The sequence below is a fragment of the Pogoniulus pusillus genome, chromosome 27 (genome assembly GCF_015220805.1).
Source record: "Pogoniulus pusillus isolate bPogPus1 chromosome 27, bPogPus1.pri, whole genome shotgun sequence".
NCBI lineage: Eukaryota > Metazoa > Chordata > Aves > Piciformes > Lybiidae > Pogoniulus > Pogoniulus pusillus.
Window position 1 is genome coordinate 18021709 of NC_087290.1, and position 22040 is coordinate 18043748.

General features: G+C 43.3%; 1 protein-coding gene across 3 annotated transcripts in view; it reads left to right on the forward strand.

The window, feature by feature from the left end:
- CNOT2 (CCR4-NOT transcription complex subunit 2) overlaps positions 1 to 18493 on the forward strand; it is a 93075-nt gene extending 74582 nt beyond the window's left edge. For all 3 annotated transcript variants that reach the window (XM_064165936.1, XM_064165935.1, XM_064165937.1), the window contains exons 8-15: positions 2662 to 2786; positions 4714 to 4834; positions 4942 to 5098; positions 9150 to 9211; positions 9308 to 9357; positions 10147 to 10247; positions 11225 to 11369; positions 17456 to 18493. In XM_064165936.1, the coding sequence (XP_064022006.1) occupies positions 2662 to 2786; positions 4714 to 4834; positions 4942 to 5098; positions 9150 to 9211; positions 9308 to 9357; positions 10147 to 10247; positions 11225 to 11369; positions 17456 to 17542 (848 nt within the window). In that variant the 3' untranslated portion in view covers positions 17543 to 18493. The remainder of the gene's footprint in view (positions 1 to 2661; positions 2787 to 4713; positions 4835 to 4941; positions 5099 to 9149; positions 9212 to 9307; positions 9358 to 10146; positions 10248 to 11224; positions 11370 to 17455) is intronic.
- Positions 18494 to 22040: the final 3547 nt, after the last annotated feature.

A 22040-nucleotide genomic window follows, 5' to 3' on the forward strand; every position in this document is an offset into this window, starting at 1 on the left:
CTGTGTTTATTGGTGGTGCTTGCTGTAATACTCTTCCCACTGTCACTTAAAATGAACGTCACCGTTCCAAAATTAGCCTATAAGCATCAACTGTTATCAGTCTGTGTCTTACTGAGCAGCTTAAAAGAAAAGTAGAAGGGAAAACTATAGAGTGGATGCAAATCTTAGTGTTTGGGGAGTGGAAAGACTTCAGGTAAGCTTAGTGTGAGGCACAGTACTTTTTGTTAACTGCTTTAGTGTTTAGCGTGTGGCATCAGCTACTCTGAAAAGTTGCTTTTGTAACTTCAAGTTATTTTGGGGACACTTGTCAAATTTCCAACCAAAAATAACAAGGGTATTTTCTAACTATCAAAAGCTAGTGTTTTTGAGAGATATCTCCAACTTTAATAATAGATACCATGTTATCAGGAGAGAGTAGCCTCATGGATTGGGTGTAACCAGAGCCCTTCTGCTTAAGATAGCTGCAACAGAGAGCTAAATGAGTTAAAACTGAACTGCTTCTAAACACAGGGAAAAGTCACTTCCTCAAACAAAGACACTGAAAAGGCACACTGAGAGTGGAGAGCTCATACAGCTTGTGGCTCACAAGAGATGTTGTCTGCCCCTGAAATAGAAACCATTACCTGGAAAATTGATAGAAGGTAGGAAGGAGATCCATACGGATGCACTTCCAGCATGGAGCTGGTGTTCAACGTTCAGCAACACTACCACATAACAAAATGTGCAGCTGCTCTTGTGCTTCCACCATTTCCCCATTTTGGTGCTAGCAAAGCTGTTTGCATGACTGTGTGGTGAACCAGGAAAGAGATTTCTCTGTCTGAAGAGTAATCTTGAGCATCTGCTTAGTGCAGAGGATAGGTTTGGTGGTAGAAATAATCGAGAAATAGGGATTTGAGATGTGCTGAGTGCTATCTCCAGCAACAATAGGTAGAGTAGACTTTTGGTTGTGGTCAGGAAAAAAGGAGCTTTCAAACTTAGCAGAGATGTGCATTCTCTATGCTGAGCTTAGCAAAGTCAGACTTGAGGTAACTTCAGTTTAAGTGCAACACAGTTAATCCATAACCAACTCTACTTAACCAGTGGAAAAAAAATTAGTAACTCTGACTGAAAAGGATGAAGAGCAGAAACAAGATTAACTCAGCAGGGTTTTTTCTTAAGGAAACTTTCATGTCCATCTTGAGAACACTAGAGGAAGTCACACAGAATCACAGGAACATCCATGCTGGAAAAGCCCCTCAGGGTCACCAAGGCCAACCTGTAACTCTACTTTAAAAGATTCACCCTAAACCATATGCCCAAGCACCACATCCAAACCACCCTGAAACACATCCAGGGTGGGTGACTCCACCACCTCCCTGGACAGCTCATTCCACTCCCTCACCACTCTCTCCAGGAAAAACTTTGTCCTAATGTCCAATCTAAACCTCCCCAGCCTCAGCTTGAGGCCATTCCCCCTTGTTCTGTCTCCAGTTCCCTGTGAGCAGAGCCCAGCAGCAGCCTCTCCACGATGTCCCTTCGGGTAGCTGCAGACAGCCATGAGCTCTGCCCTCAGCCTCCTCTGTTTCACACTAACCATCCCCAGCTCCTTTAGTTGTTCCTCATCAGATTTATTCCCCAGGCCCTTCCCCAGCTTCCTTGCCCTCCTCTGCACTGCCTCCAGCACCTCCACAGCTCTCTTGTATTGCTGTGCCCAAAACTGAACACAACAAGTCATATATAGTCATTTACTGAAGCGTTTTAGATCACATGCATCTCAGAATCTTTGACACATAGGTCCTAGACTTCTTTCTGTCTTCTCTTCTTCCAGTGCTGTGTTGTTTGCAACCAAACAACTGTACTACTTCTCTGTCTCAGCAAAGAACATTTCCCTTTGGGTGCTTCATGTGGGGACTTTTCGCTTGGTTTTATTTGTTTGTGTTTGGTGGTTTTATTTATTTATTCGAGTTTGGGGGTGTTTTTTCAACTGGCATTAAAGAGAACAACAGAATGTTGCTTTTCAGGAGTGGGAAACCATATTCCAATGTGACTGGCCTACTTCTTTTAAATTAGGGTCAGAGCACTGAGACTTGCAGGCTAAATGCATTCAGTTTTCATACTGAAAGTAGGAGTCGTTCTTGTGTCTCAGGCAAGTATGTCCTTGGTGAGATGTTCTGTTGCAAGTTAGCTGGGCAGCCTTTAAGAATATCTGCTTCTGAAGAGATCATGCTAAGAAATTCTTCATGCAATTAGGGGATGGAGGAAAAATGTAGTATGCTGGTTAAAAGCACTACATCCTTCCTTCATCAGTTGACTTCCTTCAAGACCGCTTTAATAATGCCTGTGAAGATGATTTGATTCTTCAGATGTGCAAACCAGGTGCTGTTCCTGGGTAAAAACACTGAGCTTCGTTCTTTAAAGCAGTAGATGTGTCTATGAATTTAACCTGGAGTGTTTCTCAGCTCACACTTAAATAAGAGGCTTTGGTCTAATGTGTGTGTGGATGTTTTAAAGGACTCTGCTTTGGTTTGGTTTACCTGTTGGGGTTTTTTGCGTCCTTTCTGCTGTACAGCTTGCACAGAGTGGAAAAAAAAACAAAGGACAGGAAGTAAGATTGACAGCAGGGGAAAAAATTGCTTCCTTTTCAGTCATTTAATGTTCTCTCTGCTTCCATTTTGATGATAGTTGGGATGGTAACAAAACCAGCAAGTGAGCAGTCCCAAGACTTTTCAATACACAATGAAGACTTTCCAGCATTACCAGGCTCCAGCTACAAAGACCCGACATCAAGTAATGATGACAACAAATCTGTAAGTAAACTTCTTGCATTCTCACTGTACATATTTTGGTTAATGATCACATTGAAAATGGGCACATATTATAACAGAATAATTCCAACATTTTCCCTCTAAATTAATCATAGGATGGTTTAGGTTGGAAGTGGCCTCAAAGCTCATCTAGTTCCAAACTACCGCCATAGGCAGGGACACCTCCTGCTAGAACAGGTTGCTCAAGGCCTCATCCAACCTGGCCTTGAACACCTCCAGGGAAGTTGTGAACCTTTAATCACATTCGGTGCTTCTGTGCTTCACAATCTCCCTGGGCAACCTGTGCCAGTGTCTCACCACCCTCACTGCAAACAACTTCTTCCTAACATCCACTTTCAGTCTCCCTTTTGCCAGTTCAAACCCATTCCTCCTTGTCTTGCCATTATGAGACCTTGTAAATAATCCCTCCTGTAGGCCCCCTTCATATCCTGGAAGGCCACTCCAAGGTGTCCTTGAAGCCTTCTCTTCTCCAGGCTACAGAGCCCCAAGCTCTTGTAGCCTCTTCTTGTAGGAGAGGTGCTCCAGCCCTCTGCCTTCTTGTATACCTACTTCTCTTAGTGACCATACTGAAGATAGGCAGTTATTATATTTATAATAGAAAAAGTCCAACATTTCCCCTCTAAAATTAATGATAAATCTGTTTTACATATGGAGGAGGAGCCAAGAAAGCTCTTGCAAGAAGATCTCAAAATTGGAGCATTTAAATCCTCTTCAGATTTTGGCAGTTCACAATTTCTACCAATCCCAGCTCATTTTTTGCCCTTGGCACCTCTGATCAGTAACAGTAACTTGCACATTGTAACATCTTCCTTCAAAGCTGTCAAATCCTTTAAAAGCTTAGGTGGTACAATATCCCTTCCAGGTAAAATTCCTGATGGAGAGATGAAATCACAAACTCTTTTAATAGAGGCCATTTTATTCCTGAGGCTGTTTTAAACATATATGTTGCATCTTAAGTATAGTTGTAATGATCACACATTGGAGAGGTGGCTTAGATCATAAGGTTATGAAGAGTCTTTCTCACAGTTTACTCTGTAAGATATGTAATAAAAATTGCCTTTTTTTATCTGACAAATGGAAGATAAGTAAAATTTGATGGCAGAGAACAGTTTCCTGCAACGTTGATACAATGTTCTGGCTTCTGTTGAGTTTATTACTTAAAACTACAAAAGTTATGTGGATCAGGGTGGCAAAAGTAGTCCTGAGTAAGGAGCAGATGTGAATGCAAATGCAAGAAATGCAGTTGTTCAAAACCAAGAACTAAAGACTAAATTCCAGATGTGGCCAGGTTTATTGTGTGGGAAATAGTCTGATACAGTAAGGAAGGAGGGAGTAAATTTGATTGCATCATCTTAATGCAGACTTGTTTTGAAGAATAAGGGTAAGAAATAATGGTTAGGAAAGAGATATTTTGTCAGTATATGGGCTCCTGGAGTGCAGTCACAGTTTTCTTGAGAGCCATAATGTTTCCATCTCTTTCCTGATAATTGCAAATGTGTCAACTGTATGTTTCTTGCACCTGAAATTGGCTTGAGTTATTATCTGGTGCTCTCATGGAGTGTTATGTGGGAGCAAGACTGTATGGGAGAAATATGATGTGATGAATCCAAACCTCATCTAGTCACAGGCACTTGGGATATCCACTGTGTATTCACACTCAGGAGTAAAATGCTTTCTTAGCCATTTAGATTGCAAGCTGTTGGCTCATTAATAGCTCCTACTGAAAGAGAGTTATACTTTTAGGAAGAGGTAAATACTGTATAAAGGTTTGTCAGCAGAAGTCAGAAGCTTCAGCTTGGTTCCATTCTGGTGCCTAATTTATCTGTGCTGACTGAAAGATACAGTCAACAGCTTTTTTTTTGGTTCTCTCTGTTTCCATCATACCAACTCTGCAAATTCTTCCCTTTAGAATTTGAGTACATCAGGCAAAACATCATCCAGCACAGATGGGCCCAAGTTTCCTGGAGACAAAAGTTCAACTACGCAAAACAACAACCAGCAGAAAAAAGGGATCCAGGTGTTACCTGACGGTATGTGTCCTTCTGCTTCTTCACAGGCTTGGGCAGATATACTTAGATCACCTTGTTGGTTACTCCACTTGTTGAAAGGAGAAAATTAATCTCTTGTTCTTGCCCAGGTCGGGTTACCAACATTCCTCAAGGGATGGTGACGGACCAGTTTGGAATGATTGGCTTGTTAACATTCATCAGGGCAGCAGAGACAGATCCAGGAATGGTACATCTTGCATTAGGAAGTGATTTAACAACACTAGGTCTCAATCTCAACTCTCCTGAGTAAGTCACTGATTTTTTTTTTAGTACTGTCTTCAGCTTTGATTTTATTATGCAGTCATTCATAATAAACTCACTTAGCTCACACCACTGTCAAACAAGATACTCTGCCAAAAGAAAATGGAAAATGGAATGGCAGTAGAATTAAACGGTCAGAGATGAGAATTGTGCTTCGAGGCACAGTGAGATCTTGTTAAGGCAGCTTTCAATAAATGCTTTGCTTGTGCTTCCAGCTTCTTGAGAACTTGATTCAAGGAACTGCCACTGTATTGTTACAAATTTCGTGTGTATGATGTCCTTCAAGTAGTGCTGTTCCTTGAGGATAGCTAGGTTTAACTCTTAGCAATTTCACAGACTGGTTTAGGTTGGAAGGGATCTCAAAGCTCAGCTAGTTCCAACCACCCCAGCATAGGCAGGGACACCTCCCACTAGAACAGGTTGCTCCAGGCCTCATCCAACCTGGCCTTGAACACCTCCAGGGAGGTTGTGAAGCACAGAAGCAACGAATGTGGTCTTTGATCACATTCGGTGCTTCTGTGCTCCACAACCTCCCTGGGGAAGCTGTGCCAGTGTCTCACCACCCTCACTGCAAACAACTTCTTCCTAACATCCAGTCTGAATCTACCCATTTCTAGCTTTGTTCCATTCCCCCCAGTCCTATCATTGCCTCACATCCTAAAAAGTCCCTTCCCAGCTTTCTTCTATCCCCCTTAAGATACTGAAAGGGCACAATAAGGTCACCTGGGAGCCTTCTCTTCTCCAGGCACAGTGACTCCACCACCTCCCTGGGCAGCCCATTCCAATGCCAATCACTCTCTCTGACAACAACTTCCTCCTGACATCCAGCCTGGACCTCCCCTGGCACCACTTGAGGCTGTGTCCCCTTGTTCTGTTGCTGCTTCTGTATCATAAAGTTGGTTTTACTTTACACTACAGTTTAGCTTTGCAGTCCTTTACTTAAAGTCTGTCTTGCCATCTTGCCTCAGGTTATTAAGCATCCTTTGTTTACTTTGGGAGTTGTCATTTGACATGCTAAGAGCATTTCACATGTGGAAAGCAATTGGGGTTTTTTTGCCTTGTGAGGTCCTTCTGATGGTAACAATATCTGTTTGACTTACACACGTAGGACAATATATGTGCTTTTAGAACTAACATTTCAGAATTCTGTGTATCTACTGGCTTGAATTAAGCCTTTAATTCCTTGGTTTATATAGATTTCCTGTCCAGATAGGTTAAGATTGATTTTGGTTGTTGAAAAGAGTGATTATGTATTGCCTGTGCAGCCTGCTATTCCTTTAAGAAATGTCCTATTAGTTCCCCAGAGCAACTTTGAATTCTCCATCAACAAAAATGAACAAAATGTCATTACATCATGTAATTCTTTAGAGCTTATGTAGCTCTTTCTGCATGCTTTAAAGCTTTCTGAAATACTCATAGGCTGTAGGCTGTCCAATGCCTCCTTGGAAAATGCTTCATTAGTAGAGTCTTAACTTGTAACATGCAGGGAATGCTGCACAAACTCTTTATTGCCTACAGAGGTGCAGTCCAAGTCTAAAATGCTGGGCTCCTTGCCCTAGGAAACCAAACCTCTAGGGTACAAATCACAGCCCCCTTCTTGGGAACAATTCCTATCCATGCTTTCAAGTAGGAGTGGTTTTGTTACTTCCAACACCTGCTTTGCCACTGAACTCTTCCTTCACAGACTCTAAAGCATAACGTTTTGCTAACAGTAAGATTAGTTAGCCTAGAGCAAGATTGATGGCAGTTGATCAGTGTAGTTTTTGGCCCAGCTGGAAGTTTGTTGTGTTGAGGTAATTTAGTAGACATCTGAATTTTACTTTTTTAATAGTAATTATTAGACCTTTGACAAAAAAAGAAGCAAGGAGTTGACAGGGAGTCGGTAAGTTTCACTTCCAAAACTTGCCATAAAAGCTCTTGTTCAATATATTTATTGATGATATGGTCTAGGGGATGGAGTCCATAATCAGTAGGTTTGCAGATGAAACCAAGCTAGGAGCAGGTGTGGATCTGTTGGAGGGTAGGAGAGTCCTGCAGAGGGACCTGGCCAGGCTGCATGGGTGGGCAGAGGCCAATGGGATGAGACTGAACAAGGCCAAGTGCAGGATTCTGCACTCTGTCCCCAGACTGTAGTGCTTCTTGGGGTTGTTGTGGCCAGAGTGGCTGGATAGCAGCCAGGAAGAGAGGGACCTGGGGGTGCTGGGAGAGAGGAGCTGAAGCTGAGGCAGCAGTGTGCCCAGGTGGGCAGCAGAGCCAATGGCATCCTGGGCTGGCTCAGGAGCAGTGTGGGCTGCAGGACAAGGGAGGTTCTTCTGCCCCTGTGCTCAGCACTGCTCAGGCCACCTCTGGAGTGCTGTGTCCAGTTCTGGGCCCCTCAATTCAAGGGAGATGTTGAGGTGCTGGAAGGTGTCCAGAGAAGGGCAACAAGGCTGGGGAGAGGCCTGGAGCACAGCCCTGTGAGGAGAGGCTGAGGGAGCTGGGGGTGTGCAGCCTGCAGCAGAGGAGGCTCAGGGCAGAGCTCATTGCTGCCTGCAGCTCCCTGAAGGGAGGCTGTAGCCAGGTGGGGTTGGGCTCTGCTACCAGGCAACCAGGGACAGAACAAAGGGACACAGCCTCAGGTTGTGCCAGGGGAGGTCTAGGCTGGATGTTGTTAGGAAGTTGTTGTCAGAGAGAGTGATTGGCATTGGAATGGGCTGCCCAGGGAGGTGGTGGAGTGGCCGTGCCTGGAGGTGTTGAAGTAAAACCTGGCTGGGGCACTTAGTGCCATGGTCTGGTTGATTGGAAGAGAGACCTTGAGGGGCTGGAGTGGGGCCAGCAGAGGGCAATGAGACTGAGGAAGGGGCTGGAGGGAAGAGGTGCTGAGGAGAGAGTCCAGCACCTCAAAGTCCTCCTTGGGTGTGGTGCTAGGTTGGACTGGATGATCTTTTCCAACCTGTGATTCTGTGTTGTGCTGGGATTCCATTTACTTACATCACTGAAATTTAGAAGTGGAGTAAAATCTTTACTGGTTAGTTGAAAAGCTGTCTGCCGGTAGAAACTTTTATTCTCCTTTTTAAAGCAGGAGAGTAAATCAGAGTCCCCCAGGCTCATGGCAGCTGTTCCTATGCAAATTGGGAACTCGTGTAAAATTGGATCCCAGAAAGTGGTTTGGATCTCTGGGATTTAAGCTGAAGGATGGTAGATTAAAGCACTAATTTTGACCCTGTAGATTACCTTGGCAGCTCAGATGCAATTTTTACTAAGTCACAGAATGTCAGGGGCTGGAAGGGACCTCCAAAGCTCAGCCAGTCCAACCCCCCTGCCAGAGCAGCATCACCTACAGCAGATCACACAGCAACACATCCAGGCAGCTCTGGAATATCTCTAGAGGGAGACTCTACAATCTCCCTGGGCAGCCTGTGCCAGGCTTCTGTCACCCTCACAGGGAAAACAAGTCCCTCATGTTTCCATGGCACTTCCTATGCCTCAGCTGCCACCCACTGCCCCTTGTGCTGGCACTGGGCATCACCCAGCAGAGCCTGGCTCCAGCCTCTTGCCACTCACCTTTCCATCTTTCTAAACATTCCTCAGGCTGCTCCTCTCCCATCAGCACAGCCCCAGTTCCCTCAGACTCTCCTCCTAAGGAAGATCTTCCTCTCCCTTCAGCATTGTTGTGGCTCTGTGCTGGACTCTCTCAAGTTGTTTCCTGAGATCCTTCTTGAAGTGAGGAGCCCAGAACTGGCCACAATATTTGAGATGCAGGGCAGAGTAGAGTGGGAGGAGAACCTCTCTTGACCTCCTAATCACAGCCCTTCTAACCCACCCCAGGATGGCATTGGCCTTCTTGGCTGCCAGAGCAGATTTTACTCTACATATTCAAAATAAAATTAATATATCTGTTTGAGGAAACTAGGCTGGAAATCTCCTTCTCTTCCTCCTCACTCTAGCAAGCTTTTGGCTGGTTTTAAGTTTGTGAAGATGGTTATGGAGGTGTTTGTTTTCATTTGGTTGCTTGGGTTTTGCTTTTAATTCTGAAAACCTTTGTGCTTTTCTTCAGAAATCTTTATCCCAAATTTGCATCACCCTGGGCATCATCACCATGTCGACCTCAAGACATAGGTAAGAGAGCTGCCACTGTTGAATTCAATGTTGATGTTTGCAAATGATATTCATTTACATGTCTTAATAGTTGCATCAATTCCGATTCTTTTTTAGACTTCCATGTTCCATCTGAGTACTTAACTAACATTCACATTAGGGATAAGGTGAGTACATGAGTGCCTGCACATTTCTTTTTGTTCATTTCTTCCCAGCAAGTTCCTAAATTCTCTTTCCAGATAAGTCATGCTCAAAATCTGTTGTGCTTTAGGAGTGCCCTCAGTCTCCTTAGGAACAGCGGTGCATTAACCACCTAACTGGACACATCATGCACCCATTCCACAGAGTGTTGAGTTTAGCACTTCAAGCAAAGCAGAAGTTTCTTATAGTTCCTACACTGTAATATTCAAGTGCTATATTAAATTTATATCCTTTTTTCTTCCTTCTCTTGAGATAAGCTTGGAACTGTGGTTTGATGTGTTTGCAGAGTTATCTGTTGTTGCATTCCATATCTGCACGAACAGTGATTGTTGTGTTAGATCTGTTTCCTTTCAGCTCTTGTAGTTCTGCAAGAGGGATCATTGAGAAGTGCTGTAAGACACTTCAGTAATGTAACTTAGAGGGTGAAGTGAGCAAATACATGTAAATGTCTGGGGGGGTAATAAAAAAAGTAAGATGAGGATGCACAGAGATATAGGGAGACAATTCTCCTTTGCTGATTTGTTACTTCTGGTTGTATTTTCTGTTGTGTTCTTAACGTTGGAAAGGTTGAAAGTGAAGAAAAAAAAATGCTTGTTTTAATAGTTATTACTCTGTAATATGTGAGCATCATTTGCAACACACTTAGGATGGAAGCAGGTTCTGGATGTAACCTTGTGTTATTTAAGTGGGGTAGTATGTCTGAAACCATTTCTCTGTTGTTATTTTTCATCCTCATTTTCTTCAATCTTTTGCAGCTGGCTGCAATAAAACTTGGCCGATATGGAGAAGATCTCCTGTTTTATCTCTATTACATGAATGGAGGAGATGTATTACAGCTATTAGCAGCAGTAGAGCTGTATGTTGAAACTATTTTGTCAGTCTTCTATGATTTAAGCTATTGCAGAAATGAAGTAGTTAAAAAGCCAAACAAGAAACAAACAAACCCCAACAGCTAACAAACAAAACAAGAACAAAACCAAAGCAGGCATCAAGTTTGACACTGAAAACAAACTTAGTCAGTCTTAAGCTGGAAACCTTTTTATTTTCAGTACCTACCTCCTCCAACCTTGGTTCCATTTGGTACTCTTTTTTTTTTCCCATTCATGTAGTGGAAATCAAAAGTCAGTGTCATGAGTTTGCATTCCTCGGCAGCACTGGGAAAGTGGCAGGTGTCAGTTGCTATTAGATGTCTGACTTGTCTGGCTTCAACAAAATGAAAACCACAGGCTCACAGCATCTGAGGTGTTGGAAGAGAGCTCTGGAGATCTTCCAGACCAACCCCTGTGTGAGAGCAGGACCAGAGGATCTAGCAGAGGTTGCACAGGAACACATCCAGACAGGGCTTGAGGGTCTCCAGAGAAGGAGACTCCACAACCTCTCTAGGCAGCCTGTGCCACTCAAGAAGCTCTTCCTCGTGTTGAGCTGGAACTTCCTGTGCTGCAGTTTCCATCCCTTGCCCCTCATCCTATGCCAGGCCACAAGGGAGCAGAGGCTGTCCCTGTCCCTTCCTTCCTGACCCCCAGCCCTCAGCTCCTGATAGACATTGATTAGATCCCCTCTCAGTCTTCTCCTCTTCAGTCTTCTCCTCTCCAATAAATGATTATAAAAAGAGGTTGTAGTTTGGACCTACCAAACTGCTTCAAGCGTCACACCCAATTAGTTTGAGGTGTAGTAATTACATGGAAGAGACATCATAGGCCAATGCCTTAGAAATGTTTGGTTTGGGTTCGAATGCTTATGTCTAAGTTTTCACTGAAACCTGAACGTTTTAGTTAAGTCAACTTCAGATAACTAACAGTAAAAAATGTTTTTCCTTCCTATCCCAAATGAAAGATTTAACCGGGATTGGAGATACCACAAAGAAGAGCGAGTATGGATCACCAGGGCACCCGGCATGGAGCCGACGATGAAAACCAACACCTACGAGAGGGGAACATATTACTTCTTTGACTGTCTTAACTGGAGGAAAGTAGCTAAGGTATCTCTTGTTCCTTTGTGCAGATTTGGTTTTTAAGTCTGTCAACCATGTCTTTTTAGAAGGACCAAAGAAAACCCCAACCCCCCTCCCCAAAAATCTTAACATTTTAGCCTCCTGTTGGTTGTAAGTTTATTGTCTTAATTTCTGATGGGGGAGGGAATAAAGATTGCCTGGGGGTGTGGTAGATAGTAGCTGAACATGAGTCAGCAGTGTGCCCAAGAGAGACAGTGGCATCCTGGCCTAGATCAGGACAAGGGAGGTTATTCTTCCCCTGTACTCAACATTGTTCAGGCTGCACCTTGAGTGCTGTGTCCAGTTCTGGGCTTCCAGTTCAAGAGAGATGTTGAGGTGCTGGAAGGTGTCCAGAGAAGGGCAACAAAGCTGTTGAGGGGCCTGGAGCACAAACCCTATGAGGAGAGGCTGAGGGAGCTGGGGGTGTGCAGCCTGCAGAGGAGGAGGCTCAGGGCAGACCTCATTGCTCTCTACAACTACCTGCAGGGAGGCTGTAGCCAGGTGGGGTTGGTCTCTTCTCTCAGGCAACAGCAACAGAATAAGGAGACACAGTCTCAAGTTGTGCCAGGGGAGGTCTAGGCTGGATGTTAGGAGGAAGTTCTTGACAGAGGGAGGATTGCCACTGGAATGGGCTGCCCAGGGAGGTGGTCCCACCCTGGAGATGTTCAGGAAAAGCTTGGATGTGGGACAGTTAGTGCCATGGTCTGGTCGATTGGTTAGGATTGGGTGCTAGGTTGGACTGGCTGAGCTTGGAGGTCTCTTCCAACCTGGTTGACACTGTGAATTCTGTGAATAAAACAATGGCTTACTTGTGGAAAAGGAGGAACTGTCTCTGTTTGCAGATGAATCAGACATCTTTCCACCTGGAGCCAAGCTTCAGAGTGCTTTGCTTACAAGGCATTTAATTTCTAGCAGCAGGTTGCATCTATACATTTGGAGATCATTAAATATTGCGCTGTGTCCATTGATCAGCTTGAAATTAAAGGGAATCGAGTTCTGTGTTATCCTCTCTCTTAAATGCATTCCATTTCTTCCTAGCCAGTATATTGAAGTTTGCTGTCACCTAGAGATTAACTAGATACAGCGCTCTTGTTTTGCCTTCTTCCCTGCTTCCTTTGATATGTTTGCTTGGTTTGTGCAAGCTTTCCTCAGAATTTAATGTTTCAGCTGCACCTAATTATGTGGGAGGTTGCTCAGTCCATTTGCATGCCAGATTTGTTGCATCCTTTCTTGTGACCATAAGAAAACTGAAGGTTTTAGTGAGAAGCCCTACTTGTATGGTTTTTCATAAGGGGATTCCCAAACTTTCAAGCAAAAAGCATCACTCCCCTCAAAAATCCAACCAAACTGGAGGTGTTTCAGGCAAGCTTGGCTGTGGCACTTAGTGCCATGGTCTGGTCTGTGTGGTGGTGTTAGGTCCTAGGCTGGCGTGGATGAGCTCAGAGCTCTATTCCAGGCTCACTCATTCTGTGCCTCTGTACCAGGAACTGCTGGCTGACAGTTTCACTGGGCCTTTGCCAAAGTAGCCAGATAAGAGTTATTTCAGGCAGATTACTGCCTCACATGTGCAAATCCAGTTGTTGTTCTTGGTGCTTTCTAAGTTTGCCTGTTGTTCTGTGCTGCAATACAGGGCAGCATATACTTCAGAGTCTTGTGCTTTGCAGACTTGCAGCACGATGCATTATCAGCTTCTCTATTTATTGCACCTCATTTATGTTGCACTCCAATAGGTGAAGTGAAATACAACTGTTTACTTTGGACAATCTTACTAAGTCTTAACATCAGCCAGGTGTGGGGTAACAGATTTTTGTTTTCCTGGTGTCCTGGGTGGCTTTTAACAAAGCACTGGGAAGTGGACTGAGCAGCTTCTTTCAAGAAATCATCAAATGATAGATTAATCTTTTTTTATTAAGCTGTTAAGCTCTATTTTTATATTCCTAATAGATAATAGACTCAGGAAGGAAATGCAGCAAACCAGCTGAGTAATGAAGCAATTCCTAAACTGGTAGGGCATAAAATCAAATTAATTTCTGTTGATACATGGTATTAAGTAGTGGAAAAAATAGGAGTGACAGTAAACCTCAAGTGCATCTGAAGTGCAACCCAAAATCTAGGAGAACATTGATTGCAGATACCTCTGTAGATTGGATTTGTTGATCCTAGGCTATATGGAAAGCACAGTATGGTTAAACACACTTTGTGCCCAAGTGGCCAAGAAGGCAAACAGCTTCCTGGCTTGGATCAGCAGTAGTGCAGCCAGCAGGAGTAGGGAAGTGATTGTTCCCCTGTTCTTGGAACCAGCAAGGCTACACCTAGAGTACTGCATTCACTTTTGGGCCCCTCACTACGAGGAGGACTTTGAGGTGCTGGACTCTCTCCTCAGCACCTCTTCCCTCCAGCCCCTTCCTCAGTCTCATTGCCCTCTGCTGGCCCCACTCCAGCCCCTCAAGGTCTCTCTTCCAATCAACCAGACCATGGCACTAAGTGCCCCAGCCAGGTTTTACTTCAACACCTCCAGGCACGGCCACTCCACCACCTCCCTGGGCAGCCCATTCCAATGCCAATCACTCTCTCTGACAACAACTTCCTAACAACATCCAGCCTAGACCTGCCCTGGCACAACCTGAGGCTGTGTCCCTTTGTTCTATCCCTGGTTGCCTGGTAGCAGAGCCCAACCCCACCTGGCTACAGCCTCCCTTCAGGGAGCTGCAGGCAGCAATGAGCTCTGCCCTGAGCCTCCTCTTCTGCAGGCTGCACCCCCCCAGCTCCCTCAGCCTCTCACAGGGTTGTGCTCCAGGCCCCTCCCCAGCTTTGTTGCCCTTCTCTGAGCACCTTCCAGCACCTCAATATCTCTTTTGAATTGAGGGGCCCAGAACTGGACACAGCACTCCAGAGGTGGCCTGAGCAGTGCTGAGCACAGGGGCAGAAGAACCTCCCTTGTCCTGCTGCCCACACTGCTCCTGAGCCAGCCCAGGATGCCATTGGCTCTGCTGCCCACCTGGGCACATTGCTCAGCTACTCTCTCTCAGCACCCCCAGCTCCCTCTCTTCCTGGCTGCTCTCAGCCACTCTGTCCCCAGCCTGTAGTGCTGCTTGGGGTTGTTTTGGCCCTAGTGTAGAACCCTGCACTTTGCCTTGTTCAGTCTCATCCCCTTGGCCTCTGCCCACCCATCCAGCCTGGCCAGGTCCCTCTGCAAGGCTCTTCTACCCTCCAACAGATCAACACCTGCTCCCAGCTTGGTGTCATCTGCAACCTTACTGATGCTGGACTCAACCCCTTCTTCCAGATCATCAATAAAGATGTTGAACAGGACTGGGCCCAGCACTGATGCCATTCTTTGGGCACACCACTAGATGTGGCACCATTCGCCACCACTGGCTGGGCCTGGCCCTGTAGCCAGTTCTTGACCCCTATCAGAATGAATCTGTCTAAGCCATGAGCTGCCAGCTTTGCCAGGAGCTTGTTGTGGCAGATGGTTTCAAAGGCTTTGCTGAAATCCAGGCAGACTCCATCCACAGCCTGCCCCACATTCTGTGATACTGTGATTCACCAGGCAAGGAACCTGATCATAAAAGGAGATCAGGCGGATCAGGCAGGACCTGCCCTTCCTAAACCCATGCTGGCTGGGCCTGATCCCTTGGCCATCCTGTAGGTGCTTTCTGATGGCACTCAAGACGACCTGTTCCATGCCTGGCACTGAGCTCAGGCTGACAGGTCTGGAATTTCCCAGTTCCTCCCTCTGGCCCTTCTTGCGGATGGACTTGGCAGTGCTCGCTTCGTCCTTGGACACAGTGATCTCAAACATCTTTCCCTACCTTAAAAAGTTCTATGACTATGATTTTTCACTGAGGCTTTGCCTATATATTTTACTGCTGTTGAGAAGACATAAGAGAGGAATGGAAATGAGTAGGACATCAAATATCCTTTCTAGAGTTGCCCATCTTTTGAGATCCCAAATTAAACTAGCTGCAGTAAACTGTCTGGAATTTCTCCTTTTGACAAGTGGTCTTGTGGAAGGAACATGACTCTGAAACTCTGTTATTTTGATTTGTAGTTCTAAAACATGGAGGTCTTTATGGGAGCCAGGGCTTCATTTCCAAGTGTTTATTTGCTTGTAAGGGTTGCTGCCTGTGTTAAATTACTCCCCATACTGTCAAGGTCAATATTTAATTGAAATGCTTTCATAATACTAGAAAGTTAAATTTGTTCTTCTAACAGTGATGTGCCACAGCATTTTAATTCAGCCTTAATTTAAATCTGTCTCTTTGCTTCCACCTTTGAAGCCAATATAAATGCTGCTTTTTCAGTCCCATGTGGAAATTTTTGAGCTAGCTGTGAGATTTCTCCTACCTCCTTTGGAGGGACTTATGCAGTCCTTAATATTTTGTCCTCAGGACACTTCCTACTCTGTTAACCTTTTCTTCTGCTTTACCACATAAATGTTATCACAGAATCACAAAACATTAGAGATTGGAAGGAACCTCTGGAGATCATTGATTCCAACCCCCTTGCCAAGGGTAGTCCACACAGGAATGCATCCAGATGGGTTTGGAAAGGCTCCAGAGAAGGAGACTCCACAACCTCTCTGGGCAGCCTGCTCCAGGACTCAGTCACCATCACTGTAAAGAAGTTTCTCCTCCTGTTGAGATGAAACCTTCTGTGGTCAAGTTCTTACCATTGCTTCTTGTCTAACAAACACCTTAAGGAGCTCTCTTCTCTCTTTAATGAGATGAAACCTTCTGTGGTCAAGTTCTTACCATTGCTCCTTGTCTAACAAACACCTTAAGCAACTCTCTTTATCTCTTTAATATTCTTACCTATTATTGTTTGTGCATGTGCAGGATGATGTAACTTCACCATCAAAACAAGTCTCAGGGTGATTGATTCCTTTGCATATAACTATTTAATGTCAGTGATTGATTTCTTTGCATAAAACTATTTAATATCAAACGTGCTGGAAGTTTCCACACACATTTAGCATTCATCATTCTTGATTACCAAAAGGTATTTAATAATTAGTTCCTTATAGAAAATAGCAGGTGTTTGTCAATGGCTAAATGGCTTTATTTGCATCTGTTTATACTTCAAAATATTCCTCCTCCTCTTCACATCCTAAACCGTAGTGGCCCCTGAAAGCAGAACCAAAACCAAAAGGCATACCTGCAAGACAAATGTTTTGAGAGTAAGGTAGCATTCCAAAGAGCAGGAGAGCCTGCATGTTGCCACTACAATGGCTTAGGATACTGACTTCTGTTTTCCTACTTAAAGTACAGAACCCAGGCTAGTGCAATCCTGTGGTTCTGCCTTAAGGTAAATTAGGACTTGCTGCCTTCTGTATTTCCTGGAATCACAGAGTCAGTCAGGGTTGGAAGGGACCATAAGGATCATCAAGTTCCAACCCCCCTGCCATGGCCAGGGACACCTCACACTAGAACAGGCTGTCCAGAGCCTCATCCAGCCTGGCCTTAAACACCTCCAGCCATGGGGCCTCAGCCACCTCCCTGGGCAACCCATTCCAGGCTCTCACCACTCTCATGCTGAACAACTTCCTCCTCACATCCAGTCTGAACCTACCCACCTCCAGCTTTGCTTCATTCCCCATAGTCCTGTCACTCCCTGATAGCCTAAAAAGTCCCTCCCCAGCTTTTCTGTAGGTCCCCTTCAGATACTGAAAGGCCACAAGAAAGTCACCTGGGAGCTTCCTCTTCTCCAGACTGAACAGCCCCAACTCTTTCAGTCTGTGCTCACAGCAGAGCTGCTGCAGCCCTCTGAGCATCCTCCTGGCCCTGCTCTGGCCACGCTCCAGCATCTCTACATGCCTCTTGTAACAGTGGCTCCAGAACTGGATGCAGTACTGCAGGTGGGGTTTCAGCAGAGCGCAGTATTCCTGCTGTCAGTCACAGTGTTATGTGTTCTCAGAATGCCTGTCCTCACAGGAGAGGTGCTCCAGCCCTCTGATCATCCTTGTTCTCTGGACTCTTTGTGTCCAAGGCTGGCTGCTAGAAAGAGCAGGTCTGGGCTGGTAAATGATCTGTTGTTTTATTTGGGTTTGTCTTTTTTTCTTTCCCTTGCAGGAGTTCCATCTGGAATATGACAAATTAGAAGAAAGGCCTCATCTGCCATCAACCTTCAACTACAACCCTGCTCAGCAAGCCTTCTAAAGACTTCCCTTTTCTTGGGGTATGGCTGTCTCAGCACAATACTCAACATAACTGCAGAACTGATGTGGCTCAGGCATCTGGTTTTAATTCCTTGAGGATCTGGCAATTGGCTCATGCGAAGGGTCACCATTTGAGGCCCTGCCTTACTAATTATGTGCTGCCCAACAACTAAATTTGGAATTGGTTTGGGTTCTTTTTTTTTCTTTCTTTAGTTTGAGCAGAGTCTGAATTTTTGTTTCTGTTTCTTTGGGTTTTTTTTCCTTTTATTTTGTTTTTTTGGGGTTTTTTTTTGCCAGCAGACAAGCTTGGGTCTGTAAAGACTAAAAGTTTACCACTTAGCTTTTCCAAAATGTTAAAAAAAGCAAACACAAAAACCAAACCAAACAATAAGACAAAGGAAAAAAAAAGAGAAAGAAAAAAGGAAGGAAGGAAAAGAAAACAGGAAGGACAAAAAATCAGGAAGGAAAAAACAAGCAGAGAAAAACAAGGAAGGAAGGAAAAAATGAGGAAGGAAGGAAACAAAAACCAGGAAGGATGGAAAAAAACCAAGGAAGGAAAAAACAAGGAAGATAAAAATCAAGGAAGGAAAAAATCAAGGAGGGAAAATACAAGGGAGGAAAAACAAGGAAGGAAGGAGAGAAACAAGGAAGGAAAAAATCAAGGAGGGAAAATACAAGGAAGGAAGGAGAGAAACAAGGAAGGAAAACATCAAGGAGGGGAAAAAATGAGGAAGGAAAGAATCAAAGAAGGAAAAAATCAGGGAAAAAACCAAGGAAGGAATAAAAAGGAAAGAAAGACTCAAGGAGGGAAAAGAGCTAGAAAGGAAAAACAAGGAAGGAAAAAAAACCCAAGGAAAAAATCAAGGAAAGGGGGGAAAAAAAGAAGAAAGAGGAACAAAAGGAAGGAAAGAATGAAAAGGAAGGAATAAAATTAGACAAGAAAATTCACCTTGTTCATTGTAGCACTCTCGGTAATAAAAAACCTGTCTGTGCATTTGGATGTGAAGATCCTTCTCCTATTTCATTTGGAAAGATGAGCAAGGTTTGCTTCCTTCACTTGGTGACTTGCCTTTTTTCTTCCCCTTCTTGGGGTTTTTTGGCTTTCTCTTTGCAAGTCAGCTTTGGAGGTGTTTTGGAAAGGCAATTTCTGGTTTCCTTTTTAAAGGCAGCTTTGGTTTGGGGGTTCTTTTTGAGGGGCAGTTTTAGGGTATTTTTTGAAAGGCAGTTTTGGGTCTTTTTTTTTGAGGGGCATTTTGGAGTGTGGGGTTTATTTGGAAGGCACTTTGGGGTTTTATTTTGAAAGGCAGTTTTGGGTTGTTTTTTTTCAATGGCAGTTTGGGGTTTATTTGGAAGGCACTTTTGGTTTTTATTTTGAAAGGCAGTTTTAGGTTTGTTTTTTTTCAGGGGCAGTTTGGGTTGTTTTTTTTTTCAGGGGCAGTTTTGGGGTTGGTTCTTTTTTTGAAGGGCAGTTTTGGGGTTGGTTCTTTTTTTGAAGGGCAGTTTTAGGTTTTATTTTGAAAGGCAGTTTTGCTTTTTTGTTTGTTGGGTTTTTTCCAAAGGGCAGTTTTGGGGTTTTGTTTTCTTTTTGAAAGGCAGGTCTGGTTTTTTTGAAGGGCAATTTTGGGTTATTTTATTGCTTTTGAAAGGCAGTTTGGGTTTTTTGTTTTTGGAAGTCAGTTTTAGGTTTTTTTTTTTTTCTTTTTTTTGAAGGGCAGTTTTGGTTTTTTGGGGTTTTTTTGCAGGGCAGTTTGGGGTTTGTTTTGCAGGGCAGTTTATTTTTCAAGGTTAGTTTATTTTTGCAGGTTAGGGTTTTTTTTAAGGGCAGGGGTTTTTTAAGGTTAGGGTTTTGTTTGAAGGGCAGTTTTGTTTTGCAAGGCAATTTTTCTGCAGGGCAGGTTTTTTTAAGGGTAGAGGTTTTTTAAGGGTAGGGTTTTTTTGCAGGGCACTTTTTTTTTGCAGGGCAAGTTTTTTTCAGGTCAGGGTGTTTTTTTTGCAGGGCAGGGGTTTTTTTTTGCAGGGCAATTTTTTTTACAGGGCACTTTTTTTTCAGATCAGTTTTATTTTTTTGCAAGGCAGGTATTTTGCAGGGCACTTTTTTCAGGACAGTTATTTTTTTGCAGGGCAGAGGTTTTTTTGCAGGGCACTTTTTTCAGGACAGTTATTTTTTTGCAGGGCAATTTTTTTTTGCAGAGCAGGTTTTTTCTGCAGGACAGGGTTTTTTTTTTTTGCAGGGCAGTTTATTTTGCAGGGCAATTTTATTTTGAAGGGCACTTTTTTTTGGGCAAGGCAGTTCATTTTTTGCAGGGCAGTTTATTTTGCAGGGCAGGTTTTATTTTGCAGGGCAGGGTTTTTTTTGCAGGGCAGGTTTTATTTTGCAGGGCAGGGGTTTTTTTGCAGGGCAGTTTATTTTGCAGGGCAGGTTTTATTTTGCAGGGCAGTTTATTTTGCAGGGCAGGTTTTATTTTGCAGGGCACTTTTTTTTTTTCAGGGCAGTTTATTTTGCAGGGCACTTTTTTTTTTACAGGGCAGTTTATTTTGCAGGGCACTTTTATTTTGCAGGGCACTTTTTTTTTGCAGGGCAATTATTTTTCTTTTTTTGAAGGGCAGTTCCATTTTTGTTTCCTTTTTCTTTTGAGAGGCAGTTTTGATCTTCTATTTTTTCTTTTGAGAGGCAGTTTTGATCTTCTATTTTTTTTTTTTGAGAGGCAGTTTTGATCTTCTATTTTTTTTTTTGAGAGACAGTTTTGATCTTCTATTTTTTTTTTTGAGAGGCAGTTTTGATCTTCTATTTTTTTTTTTTGAGAGGCAGTTTTGATCTTCTATTTTTTTCATTTTTTTTTTTTTAGCAAGGCAGTTTTGGGTCTCTTTTTTTTTTTCCCCCACCAAGCTTAAACCGTGAGAAAAAACAAAACTATCTTGACTGTTTAGAACGAGAAGAGAGAGAGAGAACTCGCCACAGTCTCTGGGTCTGAGTTTTTGCCAGAGTTGTGTTATTAACTGAGCTTCATCTTTCCAGAATGAGCAAAACACTGTCCAGTCTTTGTTACAATTTTGTAATAAATGTGTACATTTTTTTTAAATTTTTGGACATCACATGAATAAAAAGGTATGTATGTACGAATGTGTATATATTATATATATGACATCTATTTTGGAAAATGTTTGCCCCTGCTGTACCTCATTTTTTAGGAGGTGGTGCATGGATGCAATATATGAAAAAAAAAAAAAAAAAGAAAAAAAAAAAGAGAAAACAAAACAAAAAAAAAAATGAAAGAAGATTTAAAAAAAAAAACCAACAAATCAACCAACGGGACATTCTGGAACTGCTGGTCGAGGGGGAGGGGGCTTTGATTTTGTGTCAGCCCCCACCCTGTGCACTATAAAAACCAACAACAAAAAAAAAAAGGGCCAGATTTTTTTTTTTTTTTTTTTTTTTTTTTTTTTTTCAGCAGCCAAGGACATCCATACCCAAGTGAATGTGATGGGACTTAAAAACAAACCAAACAAACCAACACCACAAAAACAAAACAAAACCAACCCACCCACCCAAACCCAACGCTACAAAAGAAGTCGAACTGAGACAATTCACTTTTCTCTGGCTGTTTGAACACAGCAGCGTTTCATAGGAAGAGAAATGAGGAAAGAAAAAAAAAAAAAAGGATTAAAAAAATAAAAAAGGATAAAAAAAATAAAAATGAGAATAATAATAAAAAAAAAAACAAAAGCAAAAAAAAAAAAAAGAGAGACAAAAAAAAAAAAAAAGAAAAAAAAAATCAATCTTGTATTTTCTGACCACATAAAGGCTTCTTCTCTTTGTAATAAAGTAGAAAAGCTCTCCTCACTGCAGTGTTTGGCTTTGATTTGAGGTTTGGGATATTGTTTCTTGGAGCAATGGAAAAGCAAACCGACCCCAAAAGGAAAAAGGTGGAAGTGTTCAAAGCTCTCAAGCTCTGTGCAGTGGTTAAGACGCTCAAAGAGTCTTTTTGCTGCTGACAAGGAAGTTTGTGGAAGAGCCTTGGTGTGCCTTTCCACGGCCAAAAGGTTGGTGTAAGGTTGATTTGGGGATCTCCTCTCCCTAATAATAGCAAGTAAGGGTGGGGTAAGCTTGATTCTAGGATCTCTTCTCCCTAATAGCAAGTAAGGATGGGGTAAGGTTGATTTTGGGATCTCCTCTTCCTAATAATAGCAAGTAAGGGTGGGGTAAGCTTGATTCTAGGATCTCTTCTCCCTAATAGCAAGTAAGGATGGGGTAAGGTTGATTTTGGGATCTCCCCTTCCTAAAAGCAAGTAAGATTGGGGTAAGGTTGATTTTGGGATCTCCTCTTCCTAGTAATAGCAAGTAAGGGTGGGGTAAGCTTGATTCTAGGATCTCTTCTCCCTAATAGCAAGTAAGGATGGGGTAAGGTTGATTTTGGGATCTCCCCTTCCTAAAAGCAAGTAAGATTGGGGTAAGGTTGATTTTGGGATTTCCTCTTCCTAGTAATAGCAAGTAAGGGTGG